This window comes from Macaca mulatta, chromosome 18, assembly GCF_049350105.2.
Source record: "Macaca mulatta isolate MMU2019108-1 chromosome 18, T2T-MMU8v2.0, whole genome shotgun sequence".
Lineage (NCBI taxonomy): Eukaryota > Metazoa > Chordata > Mammalia > Primates > Cercopithecidae > Macaca > Macaca mulatta.
The window spans coordinates 17,310,579-17,337,128 of record NC_133423.1 but is presented as its reverse complement, the minus strand read 5'-3'; the positions used below and the strand labels follow the sequence as shown (position 1 = coordinate 17,337,128).

General features: G+C 39.6%; 1 protein-coding gene across 1 annotated transcript; it reads left to right on the top strand.

Annotated features, from left to right (window-relative positions):
* Positions 1-1,191: 1,191 nt before the first annotated feature.
* SERPINB12 (serpin family B member 12) lies at positions 1,192-13,510 on the top strand. The gene is made up of 7 exons (XM_001090546.4): positions 1,192-1,371; positions 3,676-3,810; positions 4,801-4,941; positions 6,309-6,426; positions 9,204-9,346; positions 10,647-10,814; positions 11,800-13,510. The coding sequence occupies exons 1-7, from the start codon at positions 1,204-1,206 to the stop codon at positions 12,202-12,204; spliced, it is 1,278 nt and encodes a 425-aa protein (XP_001090546.3). The 5' UTR covers positions 1,192-1,203; the 3' UTR covers positions 12,205-13,510.
* The last annotated feature ends 13,040 nt before the right edge of the window (positions 13,511-26,550 follow it).

Below are 26,550 nucleotides of genomic sequence, written 5' to 3'. Positions count from 1 at the left end.
CACTTGCTTCTCCTTCTCCTTACGCCGTGATTATAAGTTTCCTGAGGTTTCCCCAGTCATGCGGAACTGTGAGTGAATTAAAATTCTTTCCTTTATAAATGACCCAGTCTCTGGTATTTCTTTATAGTAGTGTGAAAATGGACTAGTACACTTGGTGACATCAAAACTCCCAGCATCGTTCAAGATTTATTGTTTCTTGAACAATATGAATGATTGACTGAAGTGCCTCAAGTTCTGTAGTTTTCATGTGGGATGAGTCAAAAGGGGGTGAGAATGTTAACAAGGGACATGACCCATGGGAATTTGCTGGGCATATCCTCAGTCACAGAGCAATGAGGGGAGAGTACAGGCAAAAGGTGTAAGCTGAACCAGCCACAACCTGTGGAGAGGAATGAGATGGGATGATGTTTGCTTGGCTGCTAACTTGATAATAAAGAATGTTAGCCTTTGGCTTCATTTTGCCTGAATAAAGGGAGTTCTACCACAAAGTGGGTAGGATTGTGTCCCCTCAAAATATTAGTTAAAGTCCTAATCCCTCTACCTGTGAATATGACCTTGTTTGGAAATAGGATCTTTGCAGATGTAGTCAAATTAAGATGAGGTTGTACTGGCTTAGGATGGGCCCTAATTCAATGACTGCTCTCTTTAAAAGAAGAGGGAAATTTGGATACATACGTGGATGATAAAGAGAAGAATGTGAAGATGGAGGCAGAGATTTGAGTGATTTGTCTACAAGTCAAGGAATGTCAAAGTTTGCTGGCAACCACCAGAAGCTGAGAGAGAGACGTGAAACAGATTTTCCCTGAGAGTCCCGAAATGAACCAAATCTGCCGACATCTTGATTTTGGACATCTGTTCCCCAGAACCATGGGAGAATAAACTCCTGCTATTTAAACCACTCAGTCTGTGGTAATTTCTTATGGCAGCCCCAGGAAACAAATTCACACCACTAAATGAAAATGGATCCCTGTCTATCAATATCAATATCAATAAATATCAATATCAACACTAATGTTTATATACAGGGAAGATAATGACCTTAGTTTTCCAGTTCTTAATAGCATACTGAATAATTGTGCATGATTGCATTTCAGGTATGTAAAATAATAATTGTTTGTTCACTAATTTTCTTCCAATCACCATTTTCTCCTTCTCTCTCTCTCTTTTTTTTCTTTTTGGTTTTAGATCATTATAGGTTTTACAATGGACTCTCTTGTTGCAGCAAACACCAAATTTTGCTTTGATCTTTTTCAAGAGATAAGCAAAGATGATCGTCATAAAAACGTATTTTTCTCTCCCCTGAGCCTCTCAGCTGCCCTTGGTATGGTCCGCTTGGGGGCTAGAAATGACAGTGCACATCAGATTGATGAGGTACGTGTCCACTAGGGTGCTACACAGGGTCCTAAACTCTGGGTCCACACTCAAAGTCAGATGCTAATCCCACTCAGGCAAGCCAAGGTGCTTATTGCACCCTGGGCTTGGTCAGAACCCATCCCGGTCTCTGAGTCGTTATTTGTATTTTCCCCACCTTACTTCCTCTTCGATCCTACCATTCTTAAAATCTCACTTAAACTTCTACCTTCTTTAGGGTGCTCCCCAACCTCATGTCTGGCAGCTTTTCTCATTCATCTCTATCTTTATCTCTGTATGCATGTCTGTCACTCTTTTACTCTATAATTACTAATACCCATATTGCCAGCAATTTTCAGTATGTGTATATGTCTTCTCTCTCACTCATTTCATTAAATAAATATTTATTAAGCACCATAAATGGTTAATTGGCTAGACAGCTTGGTGTCCTCCTGGACTCTTTCTCTCTCACTTTATACCACCTTTGTTAGCAAATTCTGTTGGCTTTTCTTTTGAAATATATCCATAATCCAGGCACTTCTCCCAGTCTCCTTGAGGTCTGAACCACCATCATCTTTTCTCACCTGGATACTGCAACAACTTCCGGATGGGCTTTCCTGCTCCCACTGGCAATCTATCCTTTGCACAGCAGCCCAAGAGACCCTTTTAAAACCTGAGCCAGATAATATTTCTCATCTGTTCCAAAACCTGGATTTCTCATTTCACTTATGATAGAAGTTCAAGTCCTTACTTGAACTTAACTTAATGGAATAAGAAAGTAGAACACCAACTCTAAGTAGATGAATAAAGCAGAATGACCCCAGAAACACATTCTGTCTTAATCCATAAATTCTCCTGCTCCAGGTTCAGGGGAAACAGCCTGATTTGTGCTCACAAGGATTTGTGCCACAAGGATCTGGAGATCTGAATCCCAGATAAGCCCTGTGACTCCATCTCTCACTTTCATCCCTCCTCACTGTACCTGTCACACTGGCCTCCTGGCTTCCTTGGGTAAGCCATGCCCATCCTATCTTGGGGCCTTTGCTCTGGGTCCCTTTGCCTGATGGCTCTTTCCCCTGGTAACTGACCTCAGCTCACTTTCTTCTTCAAGACTTTGGTCAGTGTTTATCTCCTCTACGGGGCTTCCTTCGACCTCCTAATCTAGTGCTGTATCGTGACCTCCAACCCCTAAGGGATACTTTTTTCATGTGGCATTTTCCACTGTCTAACATACTGCATACAGTAATTAATTACTATGTGTCTTGATTTTTGTATGCCTCCTCCACTAGAATATAATCTCCTAGAGAGCAGGGATTTTTGTCCTAGAACAGTGCTTGGCTTAGAGTAGACACCTAATAAACATTTCTAGAATAAATAAATGAAGGTGATAAGAACAAATCCGCAAATAAACTACAAGTTCCCGTGGTTGGCCTTATACTTCCTCGGATGTAGCACATAGTGCAGGGGTTATGCACAAATCAGGCTGTTTCCCCTGAACATGGAGCAGGAGAATTTATGGATTAAGACAGAATGTGTTTCTGGGGTCATTCTGCTTTATTCATCTACTTAGATTTGATATATTATTTTCTTATTCCATTAGCAAAACTTAGCTTTAGAGTGTAGTTTGCATCTTGCAGGGCAGAATCCAGATGTCCTTTCTTAGGCACTTGAGGGCACCTGCTGACCAACTGGGTCTGAGCAGTGCAGGATGTGACAGCTGTCTCCTACCTTTCTACCAGGCTCTGGATAACTTGTCTTTTGCTGTCCTCAGTCCCTTGATTCATGTGAAACTCTAGATCAGCACTGTCCAACACAAACATAATGAGAACCACATAGTAATTTAAAAATTCTTAGTAGCTACATTACAAAAGTAAAAAGAAACAGGTGGGACTAATTGTAATAATACTTTTTTAACCTAGTATATGCAAAATATCATATCCACATATAATCAATATAAAAATTTTAATGAGCTATTTTTTTTTATACTATATTCAAGATCTGGCGTGTTAGTTTGCACTTACAGTCAATTCAGATTGGGTATCTATGAAATGCTCCATAGCTACATTTAACTTGTGGATACCTCTATATTCTTTTAGTTTGGTTTTATTTATTCATAAATGTTCTCCCAGGGTAGCAGTTGGTACTTCTCCTCCATTCCACCTCCCAGCCCAACGACAGAAGCACCCACTTTCCTTTAAGCCGTTGTTGATTGTTTTGTTTGACTATGTAATCGTTGCCATTGTCTCACTACGAACATGTTTCTGAAGTTATTCAGGCTTCCCTCTGTTCATACTGTCTGAAAGACCCCATCCCGTTATCATGCAGGTACTACACTTCAACGAGTTTTCCCAGGATGAAAGCAAAGAACCTGACCCCTGTCTGCAAAGCAACAAACAAAAAGTGCCGGCTGACAGCTCTCTGGAGGGACAGAAGAAAACGACAGAGCCTCTGGATCAGCAGGTGAACCGCCACCATAGTAAACTCTTGCCCTTCTTATTTATAAACTGCTCACTCTGACTGTAGGATATTAGGTGATAGTTGCTTATCCCCAAACATTAGACTCTGGATACCATCAACAGCAATGACCTCAAGTGGTCTGTGATTCCTTTCTGAGTATGGATCTCAGATGTCCTTGGCTATGAGCTAGTTTCCTAAAGAGTAGGATCTGGTATCTTCTGCTTATGATAAAGAAACCTAGATCATCACTGTGTCACTCATCTGCTTCTACAGGCCACAGGGCCCCAACATAGAGCATGGTCAAAGATAAAGGTGGTAAGGAGTAGGGTCAGCTGTGGAATTCCTACCGTCTCCGTCCACCTCTGCTTGTTCCATTTTGTGCTGAAATCTGCACTGACAGACAAAACTTTTATTGGGTGCCTCATGCCAGGAGAAGGAAACATATTCTCCAGGGTATGCATCCCCCCTACCTTAGAAAGTTTAAAAGGAGGGTAGAGAGATGATTGTCTTTCTTTCTTTTTTTTTTTTTTTTTTTTTTCTGAGATGGAGTCTCGCTCTGTCGCCAGGCTGGAGTGCACTGGCACGATCTCGGCTCACTGCAACCTCCGCCTCCTGGGTTCAAACGATTCTCCTGCCTCAGCCTCCAGAGTAGCTGGGACTACAGGCATGAGTCACCGTGTCTGGCCTCTTTTAAATATAAAGAAAATCCGGGTGTGTCAGTCTGAAATATAGTGAGCATTGCTGAGTTCCCCAGATGTGTTTTTCCTGGATGATCTTGATATAGATGCGGGAGCCATAATCTTCCACTGGGACCGCTTCTCACCCTCCATTCCTCTGCTCTTCCCAGCTCACTTCCCCTGCATGGTAACAGAGACAACTGACATCTTACTAAGAAGCTCTATCTTGCTTCTGTACAAAACACGCATCCTTTAGTTGTGTTTAGCTTTTCTGATAGACACTGTGAAGGTCACATTTTGTTTCTGCTTTCCTTAGGCTGAGTCCTTAAACAATGAGAGTGGGCTGGTCAGCTGCTACTTTGGGCAGCTTCTCTCCAAATTAGACAGGATCAGGACTGATTACACACTGAGTATTGCCAACAGGCTTTATGGAGAGCAGGAATTCCCAATCTGTCAGGTGAGTTGCACACAAATGGTGACAAAAGCTACCATGTAGCATACTATTTAAAAATCAGGGAGTAGCTGGGTTACTCACCTGCCATCTAGAACACAACCTCTTTGACAGGATGATGCGCTGTGGACTGGTGAGGTGTCCAGGACCTCCTTCTTTCAGTCCCACACTTTTGTTCTCTTCCCAGTGTTCAACGTGAGCATTGTGGGTGGAATAGAGTGGGTGAAAAAGGGTTGTGTGAGTAATGGAGACTTAGGAGCACGTGTGGGCTTGGTAATGGCATCCTCTCCTACTGTCTTCCTCAGTCAAGGTGCCTGGTTGCTGCGCTTTTCTCTCCCTTATCTGTTGGGTGCCCCCAAGACGTTTCTGTGGAATCTCCTTTTGCACCAGGATCATGCTACCCCTGCAATGCAATCGTGTTCACTATGCTCTTTCGAGAGTGGGGTAGTGGGGGAGTGGAGAAGACTGCATTTTGGCATTTGGAGCTGAAAGGCACAGGACTTGTCTCTGTGGCTAAACAGCTTTGTACCTAGAGCAAGCTGTGTCTCCATCTGGGCTTCAGTTTCCTCTCGAATTACTAGAAGGAGCCATGTACTAAACAATAAATGTGGGGGATACGACCAATGGTCAAGACGTGACATGGCTACTTAGTGAGGGACTAGCCAGGGGTCCGGTGGCCTCCTTTGGCCAAAATAAGTGTGCTCCCTTGCAATGAAAGTAAGATTTTTCATGCTGGATTTTTAAAAACTAGCTTTTTTTTTTATGAGCTGTAAATTCACATATTAAACAATTCACCATTAAAAGTATACAAACCAATGGGTTTGGTATATTACATTACTGATTTTTTTTAAATTATGGTAAGATACACATAAAATTTACCATTTTAACCATGTTTATATGTACATTTCAGTAGCATTACTTACATTCACAATGTTGTGTAACCATCACCTTATCTATTTCTAAAACTTTGTTTCTCATCACTCTAAACAGAAACTCTGCAACCATTAAGCGGGGGTTTAATTCTTATAAACAGAAGCATTTTCCAGCCAAGTCTCTCAGGTTACTTGATATTTACCTTGTGATGGCTCCACAGATGGGTTGTTGAAATAAAAGGATATCCAGCAGGAAAGCCTTGTCCTGTTTAACTATAGACTGTTCATGAATAATGTTCAATATCCTCATTTGCAACTATAAAAACTGAAATGTCTCTGGCTAGTTTAAGACTGGGGATGACTAGAAACTGTCAGGCCTGTCCCTGCAATGTGAAATGACCAGGCTCATCTTTCTTGGGAGACTTCTCAGGAGAGCCTTACTCCTATGAGCATCGCTGCCTGATTTTACTGCACTATTTCCCTTTTATTCCAATTGAACAGGAATACTTAGATGGTGTGATTCAGTTTTACCACACGACAATTGAAAGTGTTGATTTCAGAAAAAACACTGAAAAATCCAGACAAGAGATTAACTTCTGGGTTGAATGTCAATCTCAAGGTAAGAAAGCCAAAAGCACGGGAGCTGGTATTGGTTTCCATTTAAAAGAAAATCGGTCTGCCTAGCTTTGCAGATTGCTGGTCTACTGGAGACCAGAGGTTCACATATGTGGACTGTGTTCAAAGCATGGTTTGCAGAATGAGACACCATCTCACACCAGTCAGAATGACTATTATTAAAAACTTAAAAAACAACAGATTCTGTCAAGGCTTCAGACAAAGGGAAACACTTATACACTATTGGTGGGAATGTAAATGAGCCATTGTGGAAAGCGTTTGGAAATTTCTCAAAGAAGTTAAAACAGAGCTATCATTCGACCCAGCAATCCCATTACTGGGTATATATCCAAAGAAATAAATATCATTCTACCAAAAAGACATATGCACTCATATGTTCATCACCACAGTATTCACAATAGCAAAGACATGGAATTAACCTAAGTGTCCATCAGTAGTGGGTTGCGTAAAGACAATGTGCTACATATACACCATGGAATACTGCACAACCTTAAAAAAGAATGAAATCATGTCGTTTGCAGTAACGTGGATGGAAATGGGGGCCATAATCCTATGAATTAACACAGGAACAGAAAGGCAAACATTGTATGTTCTCACTTATAAGTGGGAGCTAAACATTGAGGACACACAGGCATGGGAAGGAACAATGGACCCTCCAGATACTAACTGGGGGCAGGGAGGGAGAGAGGAATGGGTTGAAAAACTACTTATTGGGTACTATGCCTGCTGTCTGTGAACAACACGCCCATGTAACACACCTGCACATGTACTCCCTGTATCTAAAATAAAAGTTGAAATTAAACAAAACAAAACAAAAAAGCATGGTCTGAACAGCATCAAACAGTTAAACTGCTTGGATATTGCTGTTATTTATTATTGCAGTTTTGGTCTCTGGTCTCGCTGGCTCTGGGTGGGAAAGAAGGGAGGACACCAGCCTCATTAGGGCTGATCTTCTAGGTGAGGTTTACAGAATGCTCCCTTCTGCCGGTGCCTGTGTGAATTTGAAAAACAGAATAAACTCTCTTCCCTCCAGGCACAAAGTTAGTGACTTGAAGGGTCAGGTCAGGCTGCTGGACACAGATTAGACCCCTTTTTGATCACTGTTGTTGGACTGGGGAAGATGTTCATGTGCAGTGAAAAGTTTGGCGGGCATGAGAGAGCACAGGTAGTGCATCGTGTCTGCTGTCTTCAGTGAGACCATGACCCCAGGCATTTGCCTACATTTTGGGTGGCTGGAGGCTGGGAAATGATAGTTGACTTATTTTAGGCTGTCCTTGGTACCAGAGCGACACTTTTGGTTCCTCCCTTCCATGTGGTGGCTTTCTCTCCCTGTCTCCTCTTTTTCTCACACTGACTTAGGGATGGGATACCCCTGCCTGGCCTTTCCTTGACAGAAGTCTGTAAATTCCAAAATTATGGCTTCTTCCTTCTTTCATACGCCACAAAAATGACCATTCTTTCAAGGCTGTACTGAACTGTCAAAAGGAAAGCAATTCATTAACGAAGTTCATATTAAGGCCTGAATATGTACTTTCCCCTTGGTGAGTTAACTCCTCCAGAGTATGTTAAATGTAGATGATGTCAACCTAATCTATCATTATGGGATTTAAGTAGAGCTCTTCTTGAGATGGAAGATCTTTTCTTCTTAAGTCATCTGCAGACATTCAAGTAACTGGTGATTTGGTAGTTTGAGGTAGAAAAGGGTGTGTCACGAAGATGGGCCATTGCCTGCTAGCCTGGGGCTTTTCAGGTTGGGCTTAGGGCTGTATTATTGTGGAAGGAGTCCCAGAGCTGAGCTTAAAGGTGGAACGCCTGAGGACCCATTCCCGCCAGTCTTACTGCTTCTTGGCTGTGTGACTTCAGCTCTCCCTGGATGCAATCGATTCTTCTATGAAGAAGGGATAACGATACCTCCTTATAGTGGTATGGATCAATTAATTGATTAATGTGGGATGGAATGAGAAAGAGCATGTAAAAGTATCTATAAAATAGGTTTCATATCATGGCCTAGCACATTTATGTGTATTTTTATTTATATGTAAGCATATATCTTATGCTATGTTGAGTGCTTGAGACAGGAAGTTTATATTGTAGTTCTTTGTTCTCAAGGGAGCTTATCATATTGTCAGATGACTAACTATATAATTTGAAAGATAAACCATAGTATAAGATGTCTACTGATAAGTTCCAAACACAAGCAATACAGGGAATCAAAGGAGATTCCTTCTGTTACAGTGCTGTGATTGGACCTCCTGCCAGGTCGAGTGAGAGGGTTTCTCCCCTGCCCTATCACTGCCTCTCTTACCTCCAGCCAGGTCTGTGAATTAATCTTCTTGGGTTAGTTCTTGAATGAGACACTCCCTAGTCTTGGGGGTGATAAGCTGCGTTAAAAAAAATTATCGGCCGGGCACGGTGGCTCACGCCTGTAATCCCAGCACTTTGGGAGGCCAAGGCGGGCAGATCACCTGATGTCCGGAGTTCAAGACCAGCCTGGCCAACATAGCGAAACCCCATCTCTACTAAAAATAAAAAAATTAGCCAGGCGTGGTGGCGGGCGCCTGTAATCCCAGCTACTCTGGAGGCTGAGGCAGGAGAATCGCTGGAGCTGAGAAGGCGGAGGTTGCAGTGAGCAGGGATCACGCCACTGCACTCCAGCCTGGGAGACAAGAGTGAAACTCTGTCTCAAAAAAATGAAAATTATCTATACAAATACTTTTGATGTAATTCATACTCAGGATATTCTCTGGGATCTTTTCTTAGGTAAAATCAAGGAACTCTTCAGCAAGGACACTATTAATGCTGAGACTGTGCTGGTCCTGGTGAATGCTGTTTACTTCAAGGCCAAATGGGAAAATTATTTTGATCATGAGAACACAGTGGATACACCTTTCTGTCTAAATGAGGTACTGTATCAGAACTCACGGTTTTCTAGCTATCCAACTCATCATTTGCACTAGGAATGATGTGCAATATGTATACTCAAAAAGTTACAGCTTACATTTACAATAAGAACATTTTTCATTGATAAGAACCAGTACCTGAATTTCACTGAGTGTTTTTGTGCCAAGTGCTTCCTGCACTGAGTAGTTTTCCATTTGTTGTTTCATTTGTTCCCCCAAAGAGCGTTATGAGATGGGTGCTATTATGATTTCCACTTAGGAGTTGAGACAAAAAATGGAAAGGCTAAGTTAGTTAGCCAGATTCATGCATTAGGATTCAATCTGTGAGCATTTGCCCCAGAAACCTGTGTTCTAAGATAGTAGATTTAGAAACGAAGGGTTGGGTCCCAGCCACCCACTTGTCAGCCGGCTAGCTTATTACCGGAGATGCATTTTTCTCTCAAGCACTGAATATCCCCATCTGCAGGTTGACGATCCCTCACCCGCCACCTTGAGGTTATTGTGAGATTTAAGGTGCCTGGGGTTGTGCCTTCCCAGGAGCAGGTGTTGTTATTTAAGATGGAGATGATTCGCACTTAACGATGGCTGCCCTTGGTGCTGTGGTGGGGTCATCCAGGCCAGCTGGCGTGGAGTAGTGTGAGGCCAAGAGGCTGGGCTGGGGCAGGCCCTACAGTGGGACAGCTGGCAGGGCGTGTTTCTGCTGACTTAACAGTGGAGATGCTTTGATAGTAAGTTTACCAATAGTCTTCTTGGGAGCTGAAGAACTGATTAAAAAACATGGAAAGGGCCAGGTGAGGTGGCTCATGCACGTAATCCCAGCATTTTGGGAGGCTGAGGAGGGAGAATCACTTGAGACTAGGAGTTTGAGCCTAGCCTGGGCAACACAGGGAGACCCTGTCTCTACAAAAAATAATAAAAAAAAATAGCCAGGTATGGTGGTCCGTGCCTGTGGCCCCAGCTACTCAGGAAGCTGAGGTAGGAGGATTGCCTGAGCCTGGGAGGGCACCACTGCACTCTAGCCTAGGTGACAGAGCAAGACCCTGTCTCAAAAACAAACAAGCAAACACCGCCCCCCCAACCCCCGTCACTCCACAACAAAAAAAGACACTGAAAGATAAAGTGTTGGCAAAGTAAGGGCCACTGATGAGTGGGCAGAGTCTTGCAGTCTGGATCCCTGGTGTGGCTCAGGACTTCTGCAGGACCTTCTCATCTTTAGGAACCCCTGTCCTCAGTGAAGCTGGGACCATATGAATTTGGGAGCTTCCCATAGCCATCCTGTGACTTCCTACCTTGACTACTACAGAATGAAAACAAGAGTGTGAAAATGATGACGCAAAAAGGCCTCTACAGAATTGGCTTCATAGAGGAGGTGAAGGCACAGATCCTGGAAATGAGGTACACCAAGGGGAAGCTCAGCATGTTCGTCCTGCTGCCGTCTCACTCTAAAGATAACCTGAAGGCTCTGGAAGAGGTAAATCTTCATTTCCACATCTCTACAAAATATTCAATGATAGATCCTCAGAGAACAACGCTGTCTACCACCGACCATCTTGAGGAAATACAGTACCTCAGCTGTCAGACATCAAGGAATGTATAAGAATCTGCATTAGATTAGATATTTATCCTCATTTGTTTAAAGTAAACAACAAAAGCCAGAAATATTGGGACTGGGGTTTCTTCTTTAACCTCATAGCTCTCTGCCACTGTTTTAGCAAACTGAGGAATCTGGGTTCTGAGTAACTTGAGAAGTTTTTAAGCTTTTCCTTTTCTCTGAATATCCTGACTTCTGGCCTCTTACTCATGCCATTTTTCTATAACTCAGCTAAAGAATTAACTGAATCCTGTTTTGGGGAATAGGTACCTTGACAGAAGCGTAGAGGTGACCCCAGAATTGATTGCTTGCCAGGCAGGAATTAACAAAGGCTGGAGAAGCTCAGCTACAGATTTTGTCCAAGGGGGTAAAGAGATAAAGATAGAAACAGAGAGAAAGTGAGAGAAATACCAATATAGCAGGCAGAGTAATTACAACATCAGTAACAACCATTATTCAGAATTTGCTATGCGCTATCACTGTGTTAAGTACTTTATACACATGATTTCGTTAATGCTTGCAAGAACATAATCGTATTATCTCTGTTTTATGGAAGAGGAAATTTAACTTCAGAAAATTAGGGCTTGGCCACAGCACCCAACTAATCGACTGAGCTTTGCTGTGCTTTGAACATTTGTCTGTCAAACACCAAAGCACACTGGAACCTGAGTTGTCCCCTAACTCTTTGCAAAGAGGAAAGATATTTGCTTGAAGTTTTAAATGAAATCAGACTATTCTCTGGCTTAGAGGAAGGCCTTGAAGGTCGTCACCCACCACTGAAATGGACTCAGGCACCTTTAAGTAATTGGGGCATTCTTTGCGGTCCCATAATCTGACGCTAAATATTATTTCCTTTCTCTTGTAGCTTGAAGGGAAAATCACCTATGAAAACATAGTGGCCTGGAGCAGCTCAGAAAACATGTCAGAAGAATCGGTGGTCCTGTCCTTCCCCCGGTTCACCCTGGAAGACAGCTATGATCTCAATTCCATTTTACAAGACATGGGCATTACAGATATCTTTGATGAAACGAGGGCTGATCTTACCGGAATCTCTCCAAGTCCCAATTTGTACTTGTCAAAAATCATCCACAAAACCTTTGTGGAGGTGGATGAAAATGGCACCCAGGCAGCTGCAGCCACTGGGGCTGTTGTCTCGGAAAGGTCACTACCATCTTGGGTGGAGTTTAATGCCAACCACCCTTTTCTCTTTTTCATTAGACACAACAAAACCCAAACCATTCTCTTTTATGGCAGGGTCTGCTCTCCTTAAAAGGGAAGCATTGTCTAGTACTTTAGAGCTGGAGGAAAATGTCAGTACAATCTTCCCCTGGCATAAGATGGGCATTTGAGTTTTTGGTAATATCTAAAGCATCCCCTTCATCCTCCAGCCATCAGCCTGTGCTTATCTTCATCTTTCCTTCACCCTGTAGCTTATTTTCGTCTGAGTCTGTTAGTATTGAAGGGCTATTGTTCTCTACCCTAAACTTTCAAGCGTATAGATTCACCCTCTGTGACCTGAAGGTCAACACAATTCAGAACAGTACCTACCTCCTTTTGAAGGAATCCTAAAAGTTCAGGTCATTAGACCATTTCTAAGAGATAGCAAACTCAGAAGCCACTTTAACATGGGCAGCAAGAGAACATGTGTGACTGGAATATGTTTGGAAACTCAGCTCTCTTTCTGGGGTAGTTATGATTGTGGTCATCACTGGGCAAGATGCCCTGTTTCTTCCTTTGACAGCTACTGCATGGAAGATGTCCTGTGAGGTCTTTTCACCTAGGAGAAGGTAGGGCTTGGGTGTATTTAAGTGATAGCTCAAAGACGTATGAATGCCCCCAACCAGCACTCACTTCGCACAGAGCAGGGGAATGATATTTGTCTTGTGATTTTGATACTGACCCAGGAAAGTGGCTAGTGGATTTAGAGGAGGTTTATCTCAGTTTTCCTTGTTGGGTCCCCCAACATTATCATCAAACCCTTCCCTCTGTCTCTCCTCCCGCTAGCTCCAAGAATTCCCACCTGTGGCTAGTTCCTCTTACACACCCAGCACAGGCAGGTGTGGAGAGGAATGCTGCTGCCATTGTGGATGGCTGGCCTCCTTGTGCTCCTCTCTCTGCCCTCTGGCCAGGTGGACTTTTGTGTCTTCCCAGAGGTCTCATTCCAGGCCACATGGTGAGAACAGGCTTGAGCCTGGGCATGGTGTCCATAGAAATGCTTGTTGGCTGGGCATGGTGGCTCATGCCTGTAATCCCAGCACTTCTTGGGAGGCCAAGTCAGGTGGATCACTTGAGTCCAAGAGTTCAAGACCAGCCTGGGCAACATATTGAGACCCTGACTCTACAAAAAATACAGAAATTAGCTGGGTGTGGTGGCGTGCACCTGTAGTCCCAGCCACTTGGGAGGCTGAGGTGGGAAGATCACTTGAGCCCAGGGCGTGGGCGCTGCAGTAAGCTGAGATGGCGCCACTGCACTCCAGCCTGGGTGACAGAGCGAGACCCTGCCTCAAAAACAAACAAACAAACAAACAAACAAACAAAAACAAAACAAACAAAAAACCCAAAAAGCCAAAACAAAACCTGAAATCCTTGTCAAGAAGGCCATTGGGTTCATCTCAAGTTCTAGTCTACTGAAGCCCTGACCCCTGAGTGTTCCTACTCGCGGACTCAGGAACTCTGTTCTCTGGTGTGGTAATGTGAGTTCCTCATTTCTGTCTTAGCTGAATGTTCTGCCGTGACCACTGACATGTCTGACTCACATCTCTTTGGAGTCAGTCTCTTTCCTAGCGAGGTGGGTTTCAGGTCTTGCTTGTGGCTCAGTTTCCTTGGCCCACCTTGTGGCTGTTCTCCTCCCAGCTGCCACCAAGTCATTCAGTGTGGCCGCAGCAGTTTTTTGTGGGAGAAGGCAGGTGAACCACACCTGCTCCCAGGCTAGCCTCCTCTCCCTTTTCTCACCTACCCCAGTGATTTCTTTGTGCTCTGAGAGACAAGTTCCACATTCTCCATACAACCCTCTCATTGTTGAAGCTCATGACCTAAAACAATTCGTTGTTGGTAACTGAGGCAGTTTGAGTCAGTGCCTTTTCCAGAATGCATGTCCCATGGGTCACATTTATTTCAGATAACCAAAAACTTCATGTCCCCTGTGGTTCCTTTTGGGGTTGACATTTTGGGGTCTGTTTCCATGTTTGACTTGGCATCATTGCCAGACACTGAGCTGGAAACCATGACCTGTATATAAGCCTGCATTGCCCGGCATTTCTTTTGTTCTTATTCTTTTACTTGGTAAACACTTTTTTTTTTCATTTATATCGGGATTTCTCATATTTTAAAGCATGAGAGGGAGAATGTATCTATTTACAATAATGAGGAAAATTAAGAATCTTAGATTTTTATGTAAATCATAAACATTCTTTACTAACTTTTGATGTATTAAAAAGTTTCTTCTGAATGAATAAAGCACTTTTATTATTAGTTAAAATATGTACGATGTGTTGCCAACTGATTTTTTCAGGGATATGAATCTAACTTCAAACTGTTTCATCCAAAAATATAAAAATACATAATCTATGAAACTAACAATTCATTTCAGTTACACAGGAAAAAATACATTTTGCCCCAGTAATAGTTTCTCCCAGCTTTCCATCATAATTACCCTATGAAGGCATATAAAACAGATGAAACTGACAATGCTAAAACTGGAGTGATAGCCAGCTGATCATCAGAATATAGAAGAAATTTCTACTGACTACAAGTTTTTCCTTTTTTTTTCTTTGAGATGGAGTCTTGCACTGTTGCCCAGGCTGGAGTGCAATGGTGCAATCTTGGCTCACTGCAACCTCTGCCTCCTGGGTTCAAGTGATTCTGAAGCCTCAGCCTCCCGAGTAGCTGGGATTACTGGCGCCTGCCACCACGCCTGGCTAATGTTTGTATTTTTAGTAGAGACGGGGTTTCATCATGTTGGCCAGGCTGGTCTCGAACTCCTGACCTCAAGTGATCCACCTGCCTTGGCCTCCCAAAGTGCTGGGATTACAGGCTTGAGCCACCACACCCGGTCCCTGCTGAGTACAAGTTAACGAGTCTGGGCCGTGAGGCATTGTTGAGGGGTCATCAGCATCTCATTGCCAGTGAGTAGTCTACCTGTTTCCTCCCATTGCTGCCTTCCTCTGAGTTCAGAAACATAAGCTGTCTCCCAACTTGAATTTTGGACGTCTATCTCTTTACTTTGTACTTGCTGCTGTCCTTTACCCTCTGTCTTTCTTACAAGTTAGTTTTTTTTTTTTGTTTTTTTGTTTTTTTTTCTGCAGCCGTTTGAAGACTGAATGACCTCCCAATTATGATTTGGAAGAAGGTGAGGACAGGCATTTGTTCCTTTCATCCTAGGCAGTTTAGTCATCAGAAATAAAATACTTTTGGTGAAGCCAAGGACAGGAAGAGCCTTGGTGGCAGTGTTCTTGGATATTTTATCTACGCTGTCTGTTTAAAGTGTCCCAGACCCAGGCCATACAAGGAGGAGAAGATTTACCTGAGCCCAGCAGAATTACACTAGATGGAACCCTTTCAGACACTGGAAATTATGCTCCAAACAGGGAGATCTTGACTCTTCATTTTTCTTGCACCAGCAAGATTGACCCAGCAATATGGTGCCCAGGGGTAGAAAGAACATACAAGTTGGTAGGCCGATATAATTGCTGGAAAGCCAACCAGAGAATGATTTTAAATCAACAAGAAAATGAACTCCCCACTTCCTCAGTTTAAGGTTTCCTCCGCATAGCAATGTTGACAGGTAGAACAGATGAGGTAATATAGATTCAAAGACAATTGTTTCGCTTATGCTGACTGTAAATATTCTGGTAAGAGACACATGGACATATAGTACTCCACAGGCTCCCTAATACATCCAGAATCTGTATGTTCAATTGCATTTCAAGTCCTCCTTAGAATTTCATACACTGTCTAGTGCATACTTCTCAAACTCCTCTGTAGTTTTTTCCTTGAGCTGGGACAAGCCAGAACATGTGTTGCTTCATTCCTAATTGCTGTTTACAGCTTTTGCATGCTGGTATTTTTAAAAATTACAGTGTCATTAACCCGAGGCGGAGGTCCAAATTGGACCAGCAGGGTGAGGAAGCTTGTGCAGTTGTCTCAGTGGATTTCTTTGCTCCACACTTGAATGCCAATTCCAGATGTGTTCTTGATCCACACCACTCATCTGGCATTCTTAGTTTCCCAAATCCGTTTTATTTTCTCCTTACTCAATTAAAAGAATCCAAATCCTCTTTTTACCCAATAAAAATAGAAAATATCCCCAAATGTGCATACTTAAGTATATTAAGCATATTAATATATGTATTAAGCATATTAAGTAACTCTATTCACAGTGTTTATATGAAGCATAATATATCCTTAATATTTAATTTATAAATGCTCATATTCTAATGCAATAAATTTTCCATTTAAATAATGTTTTCTTTCATATGCATCAACAAAGCTTTAGCTACAGATAGGTGAAAAGGATTTGAAAAGCAACCCAGTGCACAACAGTGGGGCTGAGAAATTCGCACACCCCTTGTTGACACACATAAGTTCTGAACAGATCATTCCGTGTTCAAGATTAAATAAGTGGAGACAAAAGTATAAGGTATGAAAAAAATAAGTGCTGAATAAGAAGAGATATATCATGTTATAAATGAGAGAGAGAGCAAGAGGGAGGGAGGGAGAGAGAGAGGCTGACTTCATAAAATGATATACAGCAAGAACTGGAAGAAACTTTTAGAAAGCTTTTGGGCATAATTAATAGGATTTAAGAAGACACAAAATCTATGGAATAGGAGTGCAATGCTGCGAAGATAAACTCTGATAAGATGTGAAAAAGCTAAATGAGATAAAAACAGACCACTAGGGAATGAAAAAATGCAATAGATGCAATAGAAGAATTTAAATAGACTTTAAAGGCAATAAAGAAGCAAAACTGAGACACTGGAAACTTTAGTTAGTGATGAATAGGGTGTATTTGAGTGTGTCTCTTAGAATGTATGGGAAATAATAAGAGAGAAGTTGGTAGATATAAAGAGAGAATAGAAAGTAAACCCAACAACTATGGTGTTTCTCAGGAAAAAAGAAGACTAATTGGCTTAAAGTCAACAATTCAAGACATGATGGAAGAAAATCTTTTTAACTTGGATAGTCACAGGATCATACTCAATGATTCCCTCTTCCCCTGCAGAGCAAAAATAGACATGCTAAAAAACTTTAAAAGATTGAGAAAGTAATCCTATGAGCATTTGGGTAAAAAAAAGAAATAGTTACAATGTATAAAGGATTAAAAAAAACCAGATGAGCATCAAACTTTTGTTTTGTACAAAATTTCTGAAGATAGTGAAACTTAGTGTGCAGGTCTGAGGGAAAATATGTGATTAAATAATTTCATATCTAGGCATGTTGGCTTTTTTGTATGCATGAAACAGAAAGCCATTCTCAGATCTATTTTGGTGTATGTGAGTGCAGATATACTTTATCTTTAGCTCCTGACATCATGATGTAAACATCACAGGAATTAAAATTAAATGCATGTTGTTCTGAGTGGTATCCAATGCAGTCAAAGACTCGGAAAGCTAGTGTATTAATCCGTTTCCTACTGCTAATAAAGACATGCCCAAGACTGGGTGATTTATAAAGAAAAAGAGGTTTAATGGACTCACAATTCCACATGGCTGGGGAGGCCTCGCAATCATGGCAAAGGAGGTAGGAAGTCAAAGGAGGAGCAAACTCATGTCTTACATGGTGGTGGGCAAGAGAGCATATGCAGGGAAACTCCCCTTTATAAAACCATCAGATCTCATGAGACTTGTTCACTATCACGAGAACAGCAGGGGAAAGATCTGCCCCCATGATTCAGTTACTTCCCACTGGATCCCTCCCGTGACACCTGGGGATTATTATAATTCAAGGTGAAATTTGGGTGGGGACACAGAGCCAAACCATATCAGCCAGTAAAAAAATTCCTTCAGTAAAACTATGACCTCAGTTGATAATCAATGGAAGAAGAGAAATTCCTCATTTAAAATTCTCACTATGCCCAATAATTGTTGGCAGCTGTGACATTTTCCCTTAGCACTGGACTTTTTACAATGTTGGGTTCAAGCATGGAATGAGTTTCAATATCCAGAATAAGACTGCAATCATGAAATATCTGAACTGGAACAGTAATAATACTAACACTTTTTGTGCTTATTGTATGCCAGCTTTGGTCAAAGACCTTTATGTTCACTAGTCCATTTAACGTTCTCAATCATCCTAAGAGGTGGGTTATTATTATTATCCGCCCGTAACCAATGAGGAAACCAAGGCACACAGGGATTAAGTAATTTGCCTAACATCCCTCAGATAGCAAATGATTGAACTAGCATTTTTAACCAGGCTGTCTGGCTGGATGTTATACAGGAGATGTATCACCACCACTCAATAAAAGTATCAAGAAGTAGAAGTTCCCAACAAGGTTTGTAACCACTAATACGCTTGCCCCAAAGCACATCCAGGCCATACCACCGTTAAACTGCCAAGGCAAGTTGTGGTAAACCCCAAAGCAGTATTCATAGATAGTTTAATGAGGAATCGCAAATACAAAGAGAAACGTACAACCCAGATCTCTCACATGATTGTAGAGAATAATCACATGAAAGAAGGGTATCAGCCTCAATGGGGTTAACAGGTTAAGCAAGAGATTTTAAAAAATATATAAGTAATATACTTGATAGCATCCATATATCAAGAACAGAGTATTATTAAAAATATTCATCTAGAGTTTCTGGAAATAAATTTGATTATTACAATTAAGTAGATTGAATAGTAGAAAGAAAATAACTGGAGAGTTAGCTGGTAGATTGAGCTGTGAAATTGTACAAAATGTAGAATAAAAGGATAAAGGGATCAAAAGTACTTAAAAATGTTGGTCAGGTGTGGTGGTTCATGCCTGTAATCCCAGTACGTTGGGAGGCCGAGGCAGGCGGATCGCCTGAGGCCAGGAGTTTGAGGCCAGTCTGGGCAACATGGTGAAACCTTGTCTCTACTAAAAATACAAAAATTAGCTGGGTGTAGTGGCACACCTGTAATCCCAGCTACTTGGGAGGCTGAGGCATGAGAATCGCTTGAATCTGGGAGGTGGAGATTGCAATGAGCTGAGATTGCTCTATTGCACTCCAGCCTGGGTGACAGAGTGAGACTCTGTCTCACAAAACAAATGAAAAAACAAACGAAAAAACAAACAAACAAACAAAAACCTTAAACATGTTAAGAATCATGTAAGGTAGTTTAAAGGGTTTCAACATTTATTAAAGGGCATTTCAGGAAAAAAGAACAGAGAGATAACTGAGGAATAGAAATACTCAAAGAAATAAGAAAAACAATGTACAGAATTGAAAACAGTCATGCATTCTCATTTTGAAAGGACCCATTCAGAACCCACACTTCCACACTGTGGCAAAATTAAAGAAGATCAATGCAAAAATAACATATTCTAAAAGCTTTTTGTGTTAAAAGGTCAAATTTATAAACTGGAACGAGAATCATATACAGTTTAGCTTTCTCTTTGTCCTACAAGAAGACACAGACCAATATTTTGAATTTCTGGCAGAAAACAATACTATAAACTGAAATATTTACCCATTAAAAACTTTCATTCACGTGCGACGGCAAGATGCATGAGCAAGCACTCTAAGTTTACTATCTGAAAACTTTTACCTAAAGGAATGACTAGAAGTTCTGCTCCAAAAAATTTAAAAAAATGAATTGGCTAAAAAGTATGGAATATAAGTAGCAGTGATGCAAAAAAGAGAGTAAAACATGACTGAAGATTAAATTGGAATTAATAATTTAAGAATTAAAACTCAGATGATCTCACATTGAGAGGTAGAAGATAGTAGGCTTGAGGAGTACAAAGGGAATTATGGAGAGAGAATGGAAGGAAGGAAATAAAACCTCTGGGGTTCTTGTTCTTTTCAGGGGATGATGGGGAAAATAGTTTAACCCTGGACATTAATTTAAAAATTATGTACAATATTTGTGTTAAACTAAACTATAACCAGTTGAAGATTGAAGTGGAATACATAATCTCCAAAACAGTAGAGGAAAAAAAAAAAAGAAAAATACTTGAAAAAAAATCAAAGGAATATAAAAAAAAAAGAAAGTAAGAAAGCATAGCACATATGACGCATAAAACAAGACAGCAAATAAGTACAAATAAGACCAGTCTTAAGAAATGTGGATGTTTTAAATTGGCCAGTTGAAAGAAAGACTGCATTAAAAAGACAAAGATCTACTTATAGACAATTTATAGGACACAATTCTAAAACAGTAAAAACAAGAAGATTAAAACGATAGAGAAAAACAGGCAATACAGAAGTATTAAAAAGAGAGAAGTAGAAATAACAAGAATAACACCAAAACAATTCTACCCAAAGTCCAAAACAGTAATAAGAACAAATATAAATATTTCAGTTTGATAAAAGATGCCATGTGTTAAAGGTAAAAAATAATATCACCTAATAGCATAATTCGAAAATACAGGGAGGTACAAATAAAAGAAGAAATGGAAACATTTACAAAAATAGTGAATAACTTTAACACACCTTTTCTAGTGATCAATAATTTAAGTAGAAAAAATTACACAGAGAAAAATTTAAACTTTTATTTTATTTATTAGGAAACAGAAAATAATTAAAATGTGTAAATTTTTGTATTCCCCAGAATTTTGAAAAAAGAAGAACATGCTTCACAAACCCAAATAAAGATGAAAATAATAAAGACAAAAGCAGACATATAAAAAGTGAAAGACAAAAGCTTAAAAAATTAGAGTTATGACAAAAAGAATAATGACACTAACCAACAATTTAGGAACAAGAAAGGGATATATGCTATTTTGTATTTATGGAGGTATACCTTTAGGGTAAATTCCTAGGAGTTGCATTGCTGAGCCAAAGTACCATTGCATATGTAATTTTCTTAGCTATTGCTAAATTCTGGTTATAAGGATTACACCATAGCACTCCTATTAGCAATAATATGTATCTGCCTATTTCTTCACAACCACACCCACAGAATGTCATAAAGGCTTTGGGTGCCTGCCAAACTGATAGATAAAAAATACTATAGTAGTATATATTTAATTTAAATTTCTCTTGTTTTGAGTGAATTTATGAGCATGCAATCACATGCTCTGTCATTTATATATCTTTCCCTGTGTTATGTCTGTTCTTTTTTTTGACATTTATATAGGTGCATTTCTTCTTGATTTTTAAGAGATTTTTATGAGTTACGAAGATTAACCCTTTGTATTAGAATTAGCATAAACCTTTTCTCAGTTTGTCAGTTCTCTTTGACTTTGTTTATTAAATCTACTTTAAAGTTTTTTATAAGCTGAATATACTAATCTTTTCTTCTACTGCTTCTAAATTTTTAAAATCAGGTTTTCCTTAGTTCCAGGTTTTAAGGTATTTACCCATACTTTTTTCAATTACCTGTATATTTTCGTTTTTAAAATTTAGAGCTCAGATTCAATTGAAGCTTACTCGGCATGAGATAAATTTGAATGCTATTTTAATCTTTTTCCAAATGGCTATTCAGTTGTTCCAATACTACTTATTAAAACATCTGTCTTGGCCATGCACGGTGGCTCATGCCTGTAATCCCAGCACTTTGGGAGGCTGAGGCAGGCAGATTACTTGAGGTCAGGAGTTAGAGACCAGCCTGGCCAACATAGCGAAACCTCATCTCTACTAAAAATACAAAAATTAGCTAGGCATGGTGGCGGGTACCTGTTTCCCAGCTACTCGGGAGACTGAAACAGGAGAATCACTTGAACCCACCAGGTGGAGCTTGCAGTGAGCCGAGATTGCATCATTGCACTCCAACCTGGGTGACAAGAGTGAAACTCCATCTTAAACAACAACAATAACAACGCAACAACAACAACATCTATCTTTCCCTTTGGGATTTGAATTGCCACATTTATCATGTACTCAATTTCCATATGTGGTTAGGTCTGTTGATGGATTTACTAGCCTCTTCCTTTGGTCTGTTTATTCATGTGCCAACATCAGTGTTTTAATTATGGAAGTTTTGTTGCTTTTCCTTTGCAGTGTTTACCTATTTATTCTTGTTTGTCTGTTTTTCCATATGAACTTTAGAATCATATTGTCTTGCTATTTTACTATATTTTCTCTCTTTAATTTTTCCTTGTGATATTTAGGAAAGTTTGTATTTTTGTTCTAGACATTATTTTTATGCTGTATTATGACCTAATGGCCTCACGTTACTCTTTTATTTACTTAGGCTTTTATCATTTTTAAGTGATATCTTTTGACGCCCATCTGCTGCCTGAGTAATAATCAACAAATTTATATTCTACCTTCTAATTTTCTTGCTAGCATTTCCTCTCACGTTTTTTGTCATTTTTTTTTAACTTTGGCAGCACATATAAAACATAGAACATGTATATATTACTTTCCTACTCTTATTCATGTGTTTGCTTTAGTCTTAGAGCTATAATAAAATATATTTGTGCTATCAGTCTTCTGCTAAAGTTTCTTCAATTTTTTTTTATTTTTTGTTACTGGATGAAGCTCATCCTCTGGTAGATTTCTCAAGAAGGGCTAACAAGTACAATATTCTCTAAGTTCTTGACCGTTTAACACAGTTTCTTTATGGTCATGAAAGACCATTCATGAAGGAGTACTTTTTGATATATAAAATTCTTGGTTTGGATTGAATTGAATTGGTTTGAATATCTTTATTGCTCCACTGGTTTGTATGTTGTTCTCAAGAAGTCTGATGTTAACTTGCTTTCTTTACTTTATATTGACTTGATTCTCTCTCATTCTCTTTCTCTCTTATCTTTCCCTCTTTTTCTCTTCTCTGCAGATGTTAAGACTGATTTTCCACAATATGTCTTAGACTTCATCATTCAGGGTCAATTTTCCTAGGTACATTGTAGGCCATTTCAATACACAGATTTGGGATTTATTTTGTTTTTGAAATGTTTTCTTGGATTATAGCTTTAAATATCATTTCTACTCCACTGTTTTATTTCTGTACTTCAGAGACCATGGTTACACATATTTAGATTTATTTGCCTGTCTTTATTTCGTTCTTTTATCCTTTTACTGTTCTTTATTTTGTTTTTGTTCTCTAGCCTATTTTTTATTTCTCTTCTCTATGTTCTTTATTGTACTTTCTCCTGTAGGCAACTGGTTGTCTAGGCCCATTTCTGAGATGATTTTGTTATTTTTATTATTTCTATTTAATTCAGACATATCTCATTACAGTACTTCCTTTCTGTGGTTGTTTTGTTATTCATATATATTCTGAGTTTTAAAAATTATGACTTGAAGCATTCTTCATGTTCATAATCTCTTTCCAAACAATATTTAGTTCATAAGGTAGTGTTACACTGCAGCTTTATCCTCCCTCATGATTGATTTCTTGGGTAGTATCTCCATGAGCTAAGAGTTTTAATTTTCACAGTTTTCTTTGTATAGTAATTTTACATATTTGTTGGGTACTTTTTCTTGTTCATACTGAAATGTGCAGGATTTTTGGACGAAAAAGGACAGGCAACTTTATGAAGAATTGAGTGCCATACTCTGTTTTCTTGGTGCAAGAGTGCCCTCTTCTGTCGGTACAGTTAAGTGCAGTTTTAAAACGGTGCCTTATTGCTACGCTTGTTCATCTGAGTTTTGTGCAGAGAGATTTGAAAGTAGGTGTCCTCCATTATACTGAAGAATAGTTCCATCAGAGGAACAAATATTGGTAAAAAGAGGCCAAACCATTATTCAGAGATTTTATGATCATCTTTCTAGAAAATCAAAGCTAATAAGCTTATAATTTACCATAAAAGAATATTCTTCAAGATGGTTTGCTAGATATCCAAAATTTTTTTTCTTATACACCAGTAATAATTATTCACCAACACAATGCCTTATTCAATCCATAGCACTTAATTCTATTTTAGATTATCTTGTTTTTGTTTATTTATTGTTTGTATCACCCCAATAGAATGTGCATTTAATGAGAGAATGGACCTTTTACACCTACATCTTATTCATTGCTTTACCTCAGTACCTAAAGCAATATCTGGCAAAGAGTATATGCTCAAGAAATACTTGTTGACTAACTGACTGAATGAATGAATGGAAAACCCAAAGACTGTATTCACAAGAATATAAAAATGATAAAATATCTATAAATAGATTGAACAAATTTATTTTTCTTGTGATGAATAACACAAATATGGAAATATTAAAACGTATACATATAGCTCAATAAATTATCACAAGGCAAACAACCAAGGAAACACCACCCAGATTAAAAAAATAGAACATTACTATTGCTCCAAAATTCCTCTTACATCTCTTTCTAATTATTACTTTCTTCATCCTCTTCGATATGTAACCAATATGCTAACTTGCAGCACTAGACAGTTGACCCTCAAACAACACAAGTTTGAGCTGCCTGGATCCACTTACACTCAGAGTTTTCTCAATAAATACACTGGAAAATATTTCTCAATAAATATACTGGAAAAATCTTGCAGATTTTTCAAATCACAGATTTTTCAAATTGCTGTGTAGTCTAGAAATATCAAAAATACTAAGAAAAAGGATGTCACGAATGCATAAAGTATATGTAGGTACTAGTCTATTTTATCATTTACTCCCATAAAATATGTACAAATCTATTATAAAAAGTTAAAATGTATCAAAACTTATGCACACGAATACTTACAGATGGTCATGCATGGTGCTATTTGCAGTTAAGAGAAGCATGAACAAAAGTAAAGACACAGTGTTAAGTCATAACTGCATAAATTAACTACAGTACATAGTGTATTACTGTAACACTTTTGTAGCCAACTCCTATTGCTATTACAGTGAGCTCCAGTGTTGCAAGTATCTGCTTGAAAGGGTGTGAGGACAATGATCTCTGCGTGAGCAGCTCATCTGTCCAGTAAGTTGTGTATCACAATAAAAAGTGATCTCTCACAGTTCTTGCGTATTTTTCATCATGTTTAGTGCAATACCATACAACTTGAATAACATCATGGGGCCTATACGAAGTGCCACCAGCGATGCTGAAAGTGTGCCCAAGAAACAGAGAAAAGTCATGATGTTGCAAGAAAAAGCTGAATTGCTTGATATCTCTCATAGACTGAGGTCTGCAGTTGCATTTTCCTACCATTTCAAGATAAATGAACCCAGCATCAGGACCATTGTAGAAAAAGAAAAGGAAATGCGTGAAGCTGTCTCTGCAGCTATAGCAACAGATACGAAAACCTTGCACTTTTTGAGAAACACGTTTTCATTTTATATTGAAAATGTGGCTTTTATATGGGGGCAGAATTACTATAAGAAAGGCATACCTATAGACTCTAATGTGATTAGAGAAAAACCGAAGTCATTGTATGACAAAGCAAGAGGAAGGTGCAGGATCTAAAGTTGGAGAATTTAATGCCAGTAAAGGATGGTTTGATTATTTTAGGAAAAGATTTGGCTTAAAAAATGTCAAGATAACATTTTTTTTTATGACCAAGAGGCAGCAAATTCCCAGATGCCATTAAGAAAATAATTGAGGAGAAAGGATACCTATTTGACCATGTTTTTGAAGCAGATCAAAGTGCCCTATTCTGGAGGAAAAAAAGGCCACAAATGACATGTATTAGTAAGAAAGAGGAGCAGGCATCAGGACTTAAGGCAGGAAGGGATAAGCTAATGCTACTGTGTTGTACAAATACAGTTGTGTTATACAATCAAAATTGTCTTTATTGATAGCACTAATCTCCAGCCCTTGAAGGGAAAAGATAAATACCAGCTGCCAGTCTTTCGGTTGCATGAATATGAGAATATGAGAGTCCTTTTTCTGGATTGACTAATCAATGGTTTGTCCCTGAAATCAGGAAGTGCTTTGCCAGAAAGGGACTGACTTTTACAACTCTTTTGCTATTGAACAATGCCCCTGGTCACCCAGAACCCCATTAGTTCAACATCGAAGACGTCGAAGTTGTCTCCTTGCCATGAAACACAGTATCTCTAATTCAGCCTCTAAATCAGGGGGCCATAAGGACCCCTGCTGACACACAGTACTCTATGGAAAGTATTGCCAACACTATAGAAGAGAACCCCAGTAGAAAGAACACCATGGAAATCTGGAAGGATTATACCACTGAAGGTGACATCATTGTTATAGAAAAAGCCATGACAGCTGTCCGGCCTGAAACAGTAAATTCCTGCTGGAGAAAACAGCATCTAGATGTTGCACATGACTTCAAAAGATTTATGACAGAACCGATCAAGGAAACTATGAAAAAGATTGTGGATGTGGCGCGCACACACACACACACACACACACACACACACACACACACACACAGGTAGGGGATGAAGGATTTCAAGATCTGGATCTTGGGGAAATTCAAGAACAAACAGATTCCACACCACAGGAATTAACAGAAGACCATTTTATGGAGATGAGTACTTCTGAACCAGCCCCAGATGGTGAGAAAGAAGACATAAAAGAAGCAGTGCCAGAAAACAAATTGACATTAGACAATCTGACAGAGCAGTTCTGA